At 41.8% G+C, this 13235-nt stretch overlaps 1 protein-coding gene across 1 annotated transcript; it reads left to right on the top strand.

Moving 5' to 3' along the window:
* Positions 1-393: 393 nt before the first annotated feature.
* Positions 394-6394, top strand: LOC149119134 (heat shock transcription factor, Y-linked-like). Its single transcript, XM_089325282.1, has 3 exons — positions 394-906; positions 1336-1839; positions 6389-6394. Exons 1-3 carry the CDS (start codon positions 394-396, stop codon positions 6392-6394), a joined length of 1023 nt encoding a protein of 340 aa, XP_089181408.1.
* Positions 6395-13235: the final 6841 nt, after the last annotated feature.

The raw sequence follows: 13235 nt of genomic DNA, 5'->3' as shown, positions 1-13235 counted from the left end.
AGGACCAAGTCAAATTTATTCCTGGCATGCAGGAATCATTCAACTTATGAAAGTTTAGTAAAGAATGTAGCTAGAAAGAAGGGAAAACTTCTAATTTAGGCATTTTATCCATTTTATTTAACCAAAATATTTGCTGCGACAAGACTTTGCAACATGTGTATTGTGTAAATTATCTGTGAATGTTTTATTTTAACTTGTTTTGCAGGGAGGAAAACCAACATTAGGCAGAAAGTCATATTTGCATTGCTAAGAGACAAGTCCTCTTATGATGTCACAGTAACTCAGGACCATGGTGATGGCTGACATCAGCTAGTCTTGTGTAAGTCTACTAAAGCAACATTTGAGGCCTCAGTTCTCAAAACCAGGCAGAAGCCAAAGAAAAATTTATTTGAGATGGCCCAGGTTCCCTCAGAAGTTCAAGGTGTCTCTCCTCAGAGTGGAACAACTGATTCAGAAAACACCACTGAAGCTCCAGGCTGGTATCCCACAATTGATAATGACTTGGATTTAAGGTCTGTAGTTGAAGAAAATGCCTTTCAAGCTTTATCTGAAGGACCCTTGATAAAAAGACCACGCTATACACTTTGTATGTCTGACACCCCAGAAGGGAATGATTTTGTTTCTCTGACCTTTCCTGTAAAACTTTGGAAGATAGTTGAAAGTGATCAATTTAAGTCAATTTGGTGGGACGAAAATGGGACTTCTATTGTGATAAATGAAGAATACTTTAAGAAAGAAGTGTTGGAAAGAAAGACCCCTTTTAAGATATTTGAAACAGACAGCATGAAAAGTTTAGTTCGACAGCTTAACCTTTATGGATTTAGAAAAATACGACAAGATTTCCAAAGCTCTGCATCCCTGACTGACTTTCTGGAAGAAGAAAACAACATACCTGTTTTTAGCAAGGTATTCAACATATTCACTTACAACTAATGTAGGCATCACAACTAAGTTTAGTTTGTACCTCACTTAATATATTTATTTATGGAGTAAGACACAAAGTTTAAAATTAGCTGGATCAACATTAAATTTTTATGAGAAGAAAGTTTGAAATTCAAAAATATAAGCAATGTTACTAGTTATTTTGAATCTTATCAATGAGCTCCACACAAAGAAGTTAAGGTCAGTTTAGTGGAACGGTTATCATATTTAAATGTTTGCTAACTTTTACATTTAGGAATAATCAAGTTTTATTTGTTGTAATTATGTTGAACCTGATATTTTAGATTTTATAATTTTATCTATTCATTTATTCATAGATTGCATATATTCATATATATTAATTTGTGACTCTTGGTTTGAAGTATCACTAAATGCTTTCTCCTTTGGTTTCAGTTACTGTTCTATCAGAATCCAAATTTTAAGCGAGGATGTCCCCAACTTCTAGTAAGAATGAAGCGCAGAGTTGGGATTAAACACACATCTCCACCATCTGCTTCTTTAGTTCACAATCTTGACAAGACATACCACAGTGCAGGCGAGTATGTGCATACTCAAAATCCTAGCTCATCTACAGAAACTAATGAAGAAAGGTTACTTTCAACTTCTACAAATTTAAATGTGCCTCCTACTAGCCACAGAATTGCTAATTCAAATGATCCAGTGACAAGTAATATTTTGACTCCATCATCAACTTTAATTGCACCATCAGTACAATTTGTAACAAATCAACATGCTCTTTTAAATCAAATGACCACTTCTCATAGGCATTCATATAGCACCTACTCTCAAGCACATGGCCATATCCTGAATGTTGTGACAACTACAACTTCTATTTCCCAATTTCAAATATTGTCTCCTGTACAGAATAATTATTTTGGACTGATGGCAAACCGTCCTGTTTTTGCACCTAGACATCCTTCTTTAGCAACAATTGTGGGTCCTTTTTCTAGCACGTTAACAGCAAGCAATCCATGGTTCACTATGCCAATGATAGCTAGTAGAACTGCTGCCTCCCCGCCAATGTCAACTAATCAACCATCCTCAATATACCAATATCCTAATTTTAACTGACCTTTGACTAAATGAAAATTAGACACGGAAAGGTGTTATGTTCATCAGTTCTGGAAAAATAACTGAAATTCTATTACTTGAACAATAAAATGACATGTTCAACTTTATGATTTTTTTTCTTTTCAAAATATAGTTTTATAGTAAATATTTTATATTGACAGGAGACTAGTCTGCTATTAGTTGTATAGTTTATGAAGTTCCAGTCATTTGATATGAAACTTCACATTGAATATTTGAAAGTTAACTTTATTTCATTTTATATTTTATAAAGAAATGTATTAATACATTGCATTCTCAGGGTCAAAGCAAATGCATTAATAATTGCTAGAACATAATTCTATTCAATTTTTTAAGTTAGTCTGGTTTTTTTGGTAGCTTTTATTTAATCAATATAAATTTCTTTTTTTTTTTTTTTTTTTTTTTTTTTTTTTTTGACAGGCAGAGTGGACAGTGAGAGAGAGAGACAGAGAGAGAAAGGTCTTCCTTTGCCGCTGGTTCACCCTCCAATGGCCGCCGCTGCAGCCGGCGCACCGCGCTGATCCTGGCAGGAGCCAGGAGCCAGGTGCTTTTTCCTGGTCTCCCATGGGGTGCAGGGCCCAAGCACCTGGGCCATCCTCCACTGCACTCCCTGGCCATAGCAGAGAGCTGGCCTGGAAGAGGGGCAACCGGGACAGAATCCGGCGCCCCAACCGGGACTAGAACCCGGTTTGCCGGCGCCGCAAGGTGGAGGATTAGCCTATTGAGCCACGGCGCCGGCCTAAATCAATATAAATTTCCAAAGTACAGCTTATGGATTACAATGGCTTCCCCCCCATAACATCCCTCCCACCCACAACCCTCCCCTTTCCCACTCCCTCTCCCCTTCCATTCACATCAAGATTCATTTTCGATTCTCTTTATATACAGAAGATCAGTTTAGCATACATTAAGTAAAGATTTCAGGCCAGCGCCGCGGCTCACTAGGCTAATCCTCCGTCTAGCGGCACCGGCACACCGGGTTCTAGTCCCGGTCGGGGCGCCGGATTCTGTCCCGGTTGCCCCTCTTCCAGGCCAGCTCTCTGCTGTGGCCAGGGAGTGCAGTGGAGGATGGCCCAGGTGCTTGGGCCCTGCACCCCATGGGAGACCAGGAAAAGCACCTGGCTCCTGGCTCCTGCCATCGAATCAGCGCAGTGCGCCGGCCGCAGTGCGCCGGCCGCGGCGGCCATTGGAGGGTGAACCAACGGCAAAGGAAGACCTTTCTCTCTATCTCTCTCTCTCACTGTCCACTCTGCCTGTCAAAAAAAAAAAATTAAAAAAAAAAAGATTTCAACAGTTTGCTCCCACACAGAAACATAAAGTGAAAAATACTGTTTGAGTATTAGTTATAGCATTAAATCTCAATGTACAGCACACCAAGGACAGAGATCCTACATGAGGAGTAAGTTCACAGTGACTCCTGTTGTTGACTTAACAAATTGACACTCCTGTTTATGGCATCAGTAATCACCCTAGGCTCTAGTCATGAGTCACCAAGGCTATGGAAGCCTTTTGAGTTTGCCGACTTCGATCTTGTTCGGACAGGGTCATAGTCAAAGTGGAAGTTCTCTCCTCCCTTCAGAGAAAGGTACCTCCTTCTTTGATGGCCCATTCTTTCCACTGGGATCTCACTCACAGAGATCTTTCATTTAGGTGTTTTTTTTTTTTTTTTTTCCAGAGTGTCTTGGCTTTCCATGCCTGAAATACTCTCATGGGCTCTTCAGCCAGATCTGAATGCCTTAAGGGCTGATTCTGAGGCCAGAGTGCTGTTAGGACATCTGCCATTCTATGAGTCTGCTGTGTATCCTGCTTCCCACATTGGATGGTTCTCTCCCTTTTTGATTATATCAGTTAGTATTAGCAGACACTAGTCTTGTTTGTGTGATCCCTTTGACTCTTAGACCTATCAGTGTGATCAATTGTGAACTGAAATAAATCACCGGGAGTAGTGAGATGGCATTGGTACATGCCACCTTGATGGGATTGAATTGGAATCCCCTGGTATGTTTCTAACTCTACCGTTTGAGGTAAGTCAGCTTGAGCATGTCCCGAATTGCACATCTCTTCCCTCTCTTATTCCCACTCTTATGTTTAACAGTGATCACTTTTCAGTTAAGTTTCAGCACTTAAGAAGAATTGTGTGTTAATTACAGAATTCAACCAATAGTAATAGAACAAAAAAAGAAAAAATACTAAAATGGATAAAGTATTACATTGTACATCAACAGTCAGGACAAGAGCTGATCAAGTCACCATTTCTCACAGTGTCCATTTCACTTCAACAGGTTTCCTCTTTGGTGCTCAGTCAGTTGTCACCGATCAGGGAGAACATATGATATTTGTCCCTTTGGGACTGGCCTATTTCACTCAGCATGATGTTTTCAAGGTTTCTCCATCTTGTTGCAAATGACTGGGTTTCATTGTTTTTGACTGCTGTATAGTATTCTATAGAGTACATGTCCCATAATTTCTTTATCCAGTCTACTGTTGATGGGCATTTAGGTTGGTTCCAGGTCTTAGCTATTGTGAATTGAGCTGCACTAAACATTAATGTGCAGACAGCTTGTTTGTTTGCCAATTTAATTTCCTTTGGGTAAATTCCAAGGAGTGGGATGGCTGGGTTGTATGGTAAGGTTATATTCAGGTTTCTGAGGAATCTCCAGACTGACTTCCATAGTGGCTTGACCAGTTTGCATTCCCACCAACAGTGGGTTAGTGCCCCTTTTTCCCCACATCCTCGCCAGCATCTGTTGTTGGTAGATTTCTGAATGTGAGCCATTCTAACCGGGGTGAGGTGGAACCTCATTGTGGTTCTGATTTGCATTTCCCTGAGTGCTAGTGATCCTGAACATTTAGGTTTTCTGTCTTCCTGGTTCAATTTAGGTAGATTGTATGTGTCCAGGAATCTCTCCATTTCTGATAGATTTCCCTGTTTGCTGGCATACAAGTCTGTGAGTCTAATTGGAGATCCTTTGAGAGTAATCTGACGTTTCTCTCTTGCACATTTTAGGATCTTTTCTTTATGCTTCACTGTGGTGAGTTTAATTACCACGTGTCGTGGTGAGGATCTCTTTTGGTCATGTTTATTGGGGGTTCTATGAGCTTCCTGTACTAGGATGTCTCTGTCCTTCTCCAAACCTGGAAAGTTCTCTGCTAGTATCTCACTAAAAAGGCCTTCTAATCCTTTCTCTCTCTCCATGCCTTCAGGAACTCCTAGAACTCGAATGTTGGTTTTTTCAATAGTATCCTGTAGATTCCCAACAATATTTTTTAGATTTCTAATTTCCTCTTCTTTTCTTTGGTTTGACTGTATGTTTTCCTGTGCTCTATCTTCTAAGTCCGATATTCTCTCTTCTGCTTCACCCATTCTGTTTTTAAGGCTTTCTAATGTGTTTGTCATTTGATCTATTGAGCTCTTCATTTCATTTTGATTTCTCTTCACTATTACACTTTCCTGTTCTACTAGTTTCTGTGTTTCATTTTGATTCTTCCTTAAAATTTCATTTTCACGAGAGAGATTTTCAATCCTGTCCAGTAAGGATTTCTGTAGTTCAAGGATTTGCTTTTGAAAACTTCTAAATGTTCTTATCATAAATTTTTTGAAATCTCTATCTTTCATTTCTTCTATCTCATCATCTTCATAATCTTGAATTGGGGTGTCTTGTTCATTTTGGGGGTGCCATAATGTCTTCCTTGATCTTGTTTCCTCGGTTTCTGCATTTGTTGCTTGGCATTGTGGATACTCTTTGGATGCTTCTTCCCTTGCTGTGGTGTTTTTTTCTTGTTATACTATGACTGTATTAAGTGGACTGTCTGCTTTTGATGGAGCCTTAGAGGCTTGAGATGGGTGTGGCCTGAGAGCCTGTTTGGTTCCTCAGGGTTAAGGGTATGCCAAAGGTGACACTCCCAGGTTAGGCATGGTAAATCTCTCTCTTTTTTTATTTATTATTTTTTTATTCATAAGGGAAGTAATGCTGCACAGCTAAGCAGAATTGAAGGTAGTCAGCGTCCAATCTCTGGCTCCTGTGGGTATAACATTCATCTGCTCTTTCCCAAGGACCACACAGGTAATCAGTAGAGGGATTTGTCTATGGAGAAAATCCTGAACAATCATACAACATTGAGTGGGAGAGAGGACCATCAGTACACACAGGTTGGGAGTAGAGCCACTGATGTTAGAGTAGAGGCTGTGATTACAAAGGAATGAGGCCCCAAGTGGGCTAGACAGGGTCTAGAAGAGTTACTAGTGGAGGACCTAAGGAAGCTGCTGTCTAAGCCACAAATAAGTTCTCTGATTGAGAGGCAAATAGAACCTGACAGAAGGGGCTTGATAATCTGCTGGGCTTTATGGTCCTGTCAGTTATGAGGCCCAGACTCATCTATCTCTTTACATGGGGTACATTTTAAGAGAGGTGTGAACCTCCTTGGGGAAGGCACCCTGTTGACTTCCATTACCAGCTGGCCTGGGAGGAGAGTTGGCCAGGTAAAGGCAGATGGCATCTCCAACAGGAAATTTACAGTTCTGCCTGTAATGTTGCAGACCCTGCTTGGCCACCCCTTCAGCAGCAGTGGTCACCTTGGAAGCTGGGCTGAGTGAAAGACTTTTCAGCTTAGAGCCAATAAGATCCATGACTCTCACCTGGGTATCCTTCAACTCCAGGGCAGGTCCATTTCCAGTGATCCAACTCTTGGCTGGCAGAGCTGCCAGGGCTCTTAATGAGCTGATTTCTATTAAAGTCCAGGCTTACCTCATTGAAAGCCACTGTGGTGGGCCGGCGCCGCGGCTCACTAGGCTAATCCTTCGCCTTGCAGCACTGGAACACCGGGTTCTAGTCCTGGTCGGGGCGCCGGATTCTGTCCCAGTTGCCCCTCTTCCAGGCCAGCTCTCTGCTGTGGCCAGGGAGTGCAGTGGAGGATGGCCGAAGTGCCTGGGCCCTGCACCCCATGGGAGACCAGGAGAAGTACCTGGCTCCTGCCATTGGATCAGCGCAGTGCACCAGCCACGGCGGCCATTGGAGGGTGAACCAACAGCAAAGGAAGACCTTTCTCTCTGTCTCTCTCTCTCACTGTCCACTCTGCCTGTCAAAAAAAAAAAAAAAAGAGTTGCTTTATATCAGTCTAACAATAGTATCTGATATTTTGTGCGATGCCCTCTTGTTAGCCATTGATATCCTTTAAGTGAGTCTGTGTCAGGGCCTTTTAAAGCTTCATACAGGCAGGAGCCACGGCTCACTAGGCTAATCCTCTACCTTGCGGCACCGGCACACCAGGTTCTAATCCCGGTCAGGGCGCTGGATTCTGACCCAGTTGCCCCTCTTCCAGGCCAGCTCTCTGCTGTGGCCAGGGAGTGCAGTGGAGGATGGCCCAAGTACTTGGGTCCTGCACCCCATGGGAGACCAGAATAAGTACCTGGCTCCTGCTTTCAGATCAGTGCAGTGCGCCGGCCGTGGTGGCCATTGTAGGGTGAACAATGGCAAAGGAAGACCTTTCTCTCTGTCTCTCTCTCTCACTGCCCATGCTGCCTGTCAAAAAAAAAAAAAGAAGAAGAAGAAGAAGAAGAAGAAGAAGAAGAAGAAGAAGAAGAAGAAGAAAGAAAGCCACTGCAGTGGACTGGCCTGTTGGGTCTCTAATGGCAGATCACTGTACAGAGCTACATTTAATAGGCCTTCCACCCATCTTTACATTGCTTCTGAAGCCTAGCTCTCTTCCTTCCAGTTTTTGTTAAACCAGGCCAGAGGATGCAAGTCAAAGGGGGTGCTCAAGTCCCATCTCAAATCTGTAATTTACAGTCTGTAATTACAGACATGTTCTGATAAAGGTTTATTTCATGCCCATGAGGAAAGCTATGTCCTTACTTTAAAACCTTTCTGATCTGAAAGGGAGATTTTGACTGTTTACTGTGCTGATGGCAAAGTAATCCAAGCGATAAAATTATAATTTAAGCTTTAATTTTGGGTATGCTGTTACAGAATATATTTGCCATCCCTTTTATTATATGTAAAGATCAAATCGTGCATCCTAGAGAGTCCTTCAGTATAGTCAGTTTCCTACCTTGAAGAGAATAGAGAAATAAGGGAGCAAGTCCCAGATCACTTGCTGATGGTAACAATATCAAATGAAAACTTCTATACATTTTTTGTCTTTTTTTTTAATATTTTTTTATTTTTTTTATTTATTTTTTATTTTTGATAGGCAGAGTGGACAGTGAGAGAGAGAGACAGAGAGAGAAAGGTCTTCCTTTGCCGTTGGTTCACCCTCCAATGGCCGCCGCTGCAGCCGGCGCACCGCGCTGATCCGATGGCAGGAGCCAGGATCCAGGTGCTTTTCCTGGTCTCCCATGGGGTGCAGGGCCCAAGCACCTGGGCCATCCTCCACTGCACTCCCTGGCCATAGCAGAGAGCTGGCCTGGAAGAGGGACAACCGGGACAGAAGCCGGCGCCCCGACCGGGACTAGAACCCGGTGTGCCGGCGCCGCTAGGCGGAGGATTAGCCTATTGAGCCACGGCGCCGGCTCACTTCTATACATTTTAATGATACTTGTATTTGGAAACATCTCTTAAATATCTAACATGGTATAGCTTTTTTAGCCAGTAAATTCAAGCACAAACATATAAAAATGGTGGGGGCTGGCACTGTGGCACAGTGAGTTAAAGCCTTGGCCTGCAGTGCTGGTATCCCACCAGTTCATGTCCTGGCTGCTCCTCTTCTGATCCAGCTCTCTGCTGTGGCCTGGGAAAGCAGTAGAAGTTGGCCCAAGTCCTTGGGCCCCTGCACCCACATGGGAGACCTGGAAGAGGCTCCTGGCTCCTGGCTTTGGATGGGCGCAGCTCTGGCTGTTGCAGCCATCTGGGGAGTGATGCAGTGGGTAGAAGACCCTCTCTCTGTCACTACCTCTCTCTGTAACTCTTTCAAATAAATAAAATAAATCTTAAAAAAAAAAAACAACTGTGTTAGTTTCTTTCTACCACCAAGTTTAAAACATCTGATCCAGACTCAGGTCACATGAATCAAAATGTATCTGATTAATTTAGCAGTTTAAACTTATGAGCAATCTTTTATCTATAAGCCAATTAAAACAGAGTTCTTAATCAATTATCCCATGTAGACAGACAATATGTACACACATGTAACATAACATACAAGATAGGACAATAAAGCAGCTTCAGTAATAGCTTCTTAAACTCTTTGTTTTTTAAATTACTAATTGATTCAAATTACTTTCTGCTCTAAGTAGCCTGTATTAACCATGCTTTCTCTGAATTGGAACCTGTAGTGCATTATTGGCTTCATCTGTTTACAGAACCATCCCATAGTACTGAATACAATAGAAGTAACTGGAAAAAGTCCATCAGAAGCTATGGGAGGGCAGCTAAACACAGAATCAACAATGTTTTAGTTTCATGAGCAGAAAATCTGATATATAAAACTGTGGATGACAAGACTTCAAATAGCCATGTTTAAAATTATAAACACATCAACCAACAAGAGGCACTTGCTAACTCCACACAGTATTTTCAAAAGCACCTGTAGGATTTTAGAAAGCATCTAATCCTTTTAGACCTCAGGGCCTTTCTCATTAAGATGACCATTAATTTAGTAACACAAGATCATTAAACTTTTTAACATTCAGACATTTATATCAGTAGCATTTTATATTATAAAACTTAAAATTTAGCACCACTTCACATCTTGACAGTACTTCTAATATAATCCAAATAGCCTGATTAGTTGTGTCTCTCTATGATGAGACATATGTCTTTGAAATTTCCAGGAGCACATCTGGAATTGTCAAAGTGTAAATTTTTGGAATTTTGATTTTTTGAATGACTGTCAAGGATGTCAAGAAAGCTCAAAATCTAAAATATCTGGTTGAAATAAAATTCTTTAACATCATGACATTATATAGACCAAATCTGATCCTTGTTACAAGGTGACTATTCAAATGCTTGGAAAAAAAAAAAAAAGCACATATTTAAATAACCCACAGCTCTAAATAAAAACTCAGCTATTTTTAAATAATTAGGATTTAACAGAGACATCAAGGGAACATAATAGATAGCTTTAACTCACTGCTTTAAGAATCATATCCTGGCTGGCACCGCGGCTCACTAGGCTAATCCTCCGCCTAGCGGCGCCGGCACACCGGGTTCTAGTCCCAGTCGGGGCGCCGGATTCTGTCCCGGTTGCCCCTCTTCCAGGCCAGCTCTCTGCTGTGGCCAGGGAGTGCAGTGGAGGATGGCCCAAGTGCCTGGGCCCTGCACCCCATGGGAGACCAGGTTAAGCACCTGGCTCCTGCCATCGGATCAGCGTGGTGCGCTGGCCGCAGCGCGCCAACCGTGGCGGCCATTGGAGGCAAAAGGAAAACCTTTCTCTCTGTCTCTCTCACTGTCCACTCTGCCTGTCCAAAAATTAAATAAATAAAAAAAATAACTTATAAAGTGTTACTCAGGTTCTATGTCAATTTCTCCAGGTTTATTTTAACTCGTCAACTAATTTTCTACTGCCAAATTTTATGTGCCTGGAGAGCAGGCACTGGGTCTGCTTCTACACCAAAAGACAGTGTATGACATTAGAAAAATAGATCATTAATTAATGTTCAAAAATACACAAGGGTCAATGAACTCATGGGATAGTAGGACTGATGGATAGCTGGACTAGTGGGTGGATGGAAGGATAGTTGTGTGGATGAATGGGTGGTTGTATGTGAGTAGATGAATGGGTGGATAGGTAGGTGACTGGTTGTGGATGGATGGGTAGTTGTTATGTTTGGATGAGTTGGTATGTTCATGAGTGTATGAATGGGTGGATAGGTAGGTGACTGGATTCTTGGATGACTTGATCAGATGGACTGAGAAGAAGCCAAGAAGTCTAGGAGGCTTAGGATTTCATGGAGATGCTTGACAGGATTCTGTGAGAATTTTTCCTCAAGTGGCTAAATGCAGATTTTCTAATCATCACTTAATATATGCAGAGCATATGTATAGAGGGTATTATCATGATCTAAAAGGACTAGAGTAGAAATGGAAGCTTCTAGTACATGTCATAATATGACTGTATTGTAACTTCAAATGATGATCAGAGGGCCCTGGAACAACCTGTCATAAAATAGGCACATCAGATGGCTTCTGGATCTTTAAAGTGGCTTGCTGTAAAGGCACTCTCCAATTGTCAGTCATATACAAAAGTCATACCATGGAATTATATTGAAATACCCTAGAGACCCCAACAATTATCAAGCTGAATAATCTCACATTAACATAGTACTTAAAGAGTTGGAAATGTCTTTCTATATGTATTTACTCATTTAATTTTCCCACCTTTTTGTGAGGCATGCACTAATCTCATTTTACAATGAAAATCGAGCATCAGATAGGTTGAGAGATATGCTTTAATAATGGATAAAACTGTTTACATGAATGAAGTCAATGGCCATTTGTGTCTTTTCATCCTATATTGAGTGCCTTTTCTCTTTCCTGATACCTGTGGGTAGAGGAAATGTATAGTACAAAGTGCACACTGCAAAATCAATCCATGCAGGACTGATAAGTCAATGGGCAACACTGGGAACTTAAGTTTTTTGTCATACATTGTCTCATGTACAACACATCCCTATTTTTTTCCAGAGAACACACAGGAATGGAGAACAAAGTGTTCCATCCCAACCTCATTATTCTTTTGGCAAACCCAATAAAATTCTCTCCTCCTACAGAATCTGACAGGCACACAGATGAATGCACCAGTTCCTAAAGAAATTCTTTCTTTACTGTTCTGACATACTGAGTGTCCAGGCTTGCAAAATACCAGAGTGGAATGTACCCTGGCCCTTGCCTATACTGCTGCTGGCTCCTGACTTCAGAGCAGCACAGCACCGGCTGTTGTGACCATCTGGGGAGTGAACAAACGGTTCTCTGTCTCTCTCTCTAACTCTGCTTCTCAAATAAATAAAATCTATAAATTAAAAAAAAAAAAAAGAAAGAAACCTGACAGAGTACTACAACCAAACCCACAGTCAGTCACAGGCAGGCATGGTCAATCAAAACTTAGACACAGAAAGCTAGAATTAATCAAACCCATACACACATAGCCACTCGAACCTGAGACAGACAAGTCAGAACAAATCTAAAGGAGAGAAAACAGCTCTGAGAGGCAGTAACACAGACGCAGCCATGGGCAATAAAACCTGAAACAGAGAGAAGGTAGAATCAGTTGAACCCACAGACTAACAGACGGAGGTAAGGCCAATGAAACCTCAGACAGACATACAGAAGTCAGAAAGTGGCACAGAGGCAGCCATGAGCAATCAAACTTGAGACAGTTACAGAGAGAGGTAGAGACAGAGAGAGAGGTCTTCCATCCGCTGGTTCACTCCCTAGATGGCCACAACATCCACAGCTGAGCAGATCTGAAGCCAGGAGCCAGGAGATTCCTCCGGGTCTCCCATGCGGGTGCAGGGGCCCAAGCACTTGGGCCATCTTCTACTGCTCTCCCAGGCCACAGCAGAGAGCTGGATCAGAAGAAGAGCAGCTGGGACTAGAACCAGCACCCATATGGGATGCCGGCACTGCAGCGGCGGCTTTACCCACTATGCCACAGCACTGGCACCATAAATTTATATTTTTCATTTCATTTCTTATTAATGTTGTGAAGTACACTGCCATTCTGCTGGGTATTTCAATTCAGAATAGTGTTACAATCCCAAGAGAGGCTCTCAGGGAAGTTTCCTGCTCACCCATCCATTCATTAAGCTGCTCAAGCTGCAACCATAGCAAGTTCCTGGGGACACTACAGGACCTTGTGCACTTGCTGCAACCACCTGGGAGACACACAAACCACATGGCTGAATCATATTTGTTTGCCAATCAATGGCAGAAAACTTTAAACAGTAAAATAACATGAGAGAAAACTGTTTATAAAGTTTTTCTCAGAGAAAATGCCTATGACAACTTGTAACCATGCATCTTCCAAATATTCCAAATGAGAACCGGTATGTTCTGAAGACTGTTTGAACTGTGAACACGTGATCTTTTTTGTATATCATGGGAGAAAACTTCCTGCAGCAAACGGATAAATGGTACACAGATGATAGAAAAATATCCATGAATGAAAGATATTTGCACTACTATGAGTATGACAGCTCAATTTATGATACCTCACATATAGAATCAATCAACTTATCCATCAACTCATGCTGAATTTTAAAATTCTGT

This window comes from Oryctolagus cuniculus, chromosome Y (genome assembly GCF_051225735.1).
Source record: "Oryctolagus cuniculus isolate XC-2025 breed Fujian yellow rabbit chromosome Y, ASM5122573v1, whole genome shotgun sequence".
Classification (NCBI taxonomy): Eukaryota; Metazoa; Chordata; class Mammalia; order Lagomorpha; family Leporidae; genus Oryctolagus; species Oryctolagus cuniculus.
Note: the sequence above shows the minus strand (reverse complement) of the source record. Positions and strands in the feature narration are given on the sequence as shown.

What these genes read in the sequence shown, in the direction of transcription:
- LOC149119134 (XM_089325282.1), top strand. Translation starts at nt 394, where the DNA reads ATGGCCCAGGTTCCCTCAGAAGTTCAAGGTGTCTCTCCTCAGAGTGGA. An exon ending in ACATACCTGTTTTTAGCAAG is followed by an intron (nt 907 to 1,335) that starts GTATTCAACATA and finishes CTTTGGTTTCAG; the next exon opens with TTACTGTTCTATCAGAATCC.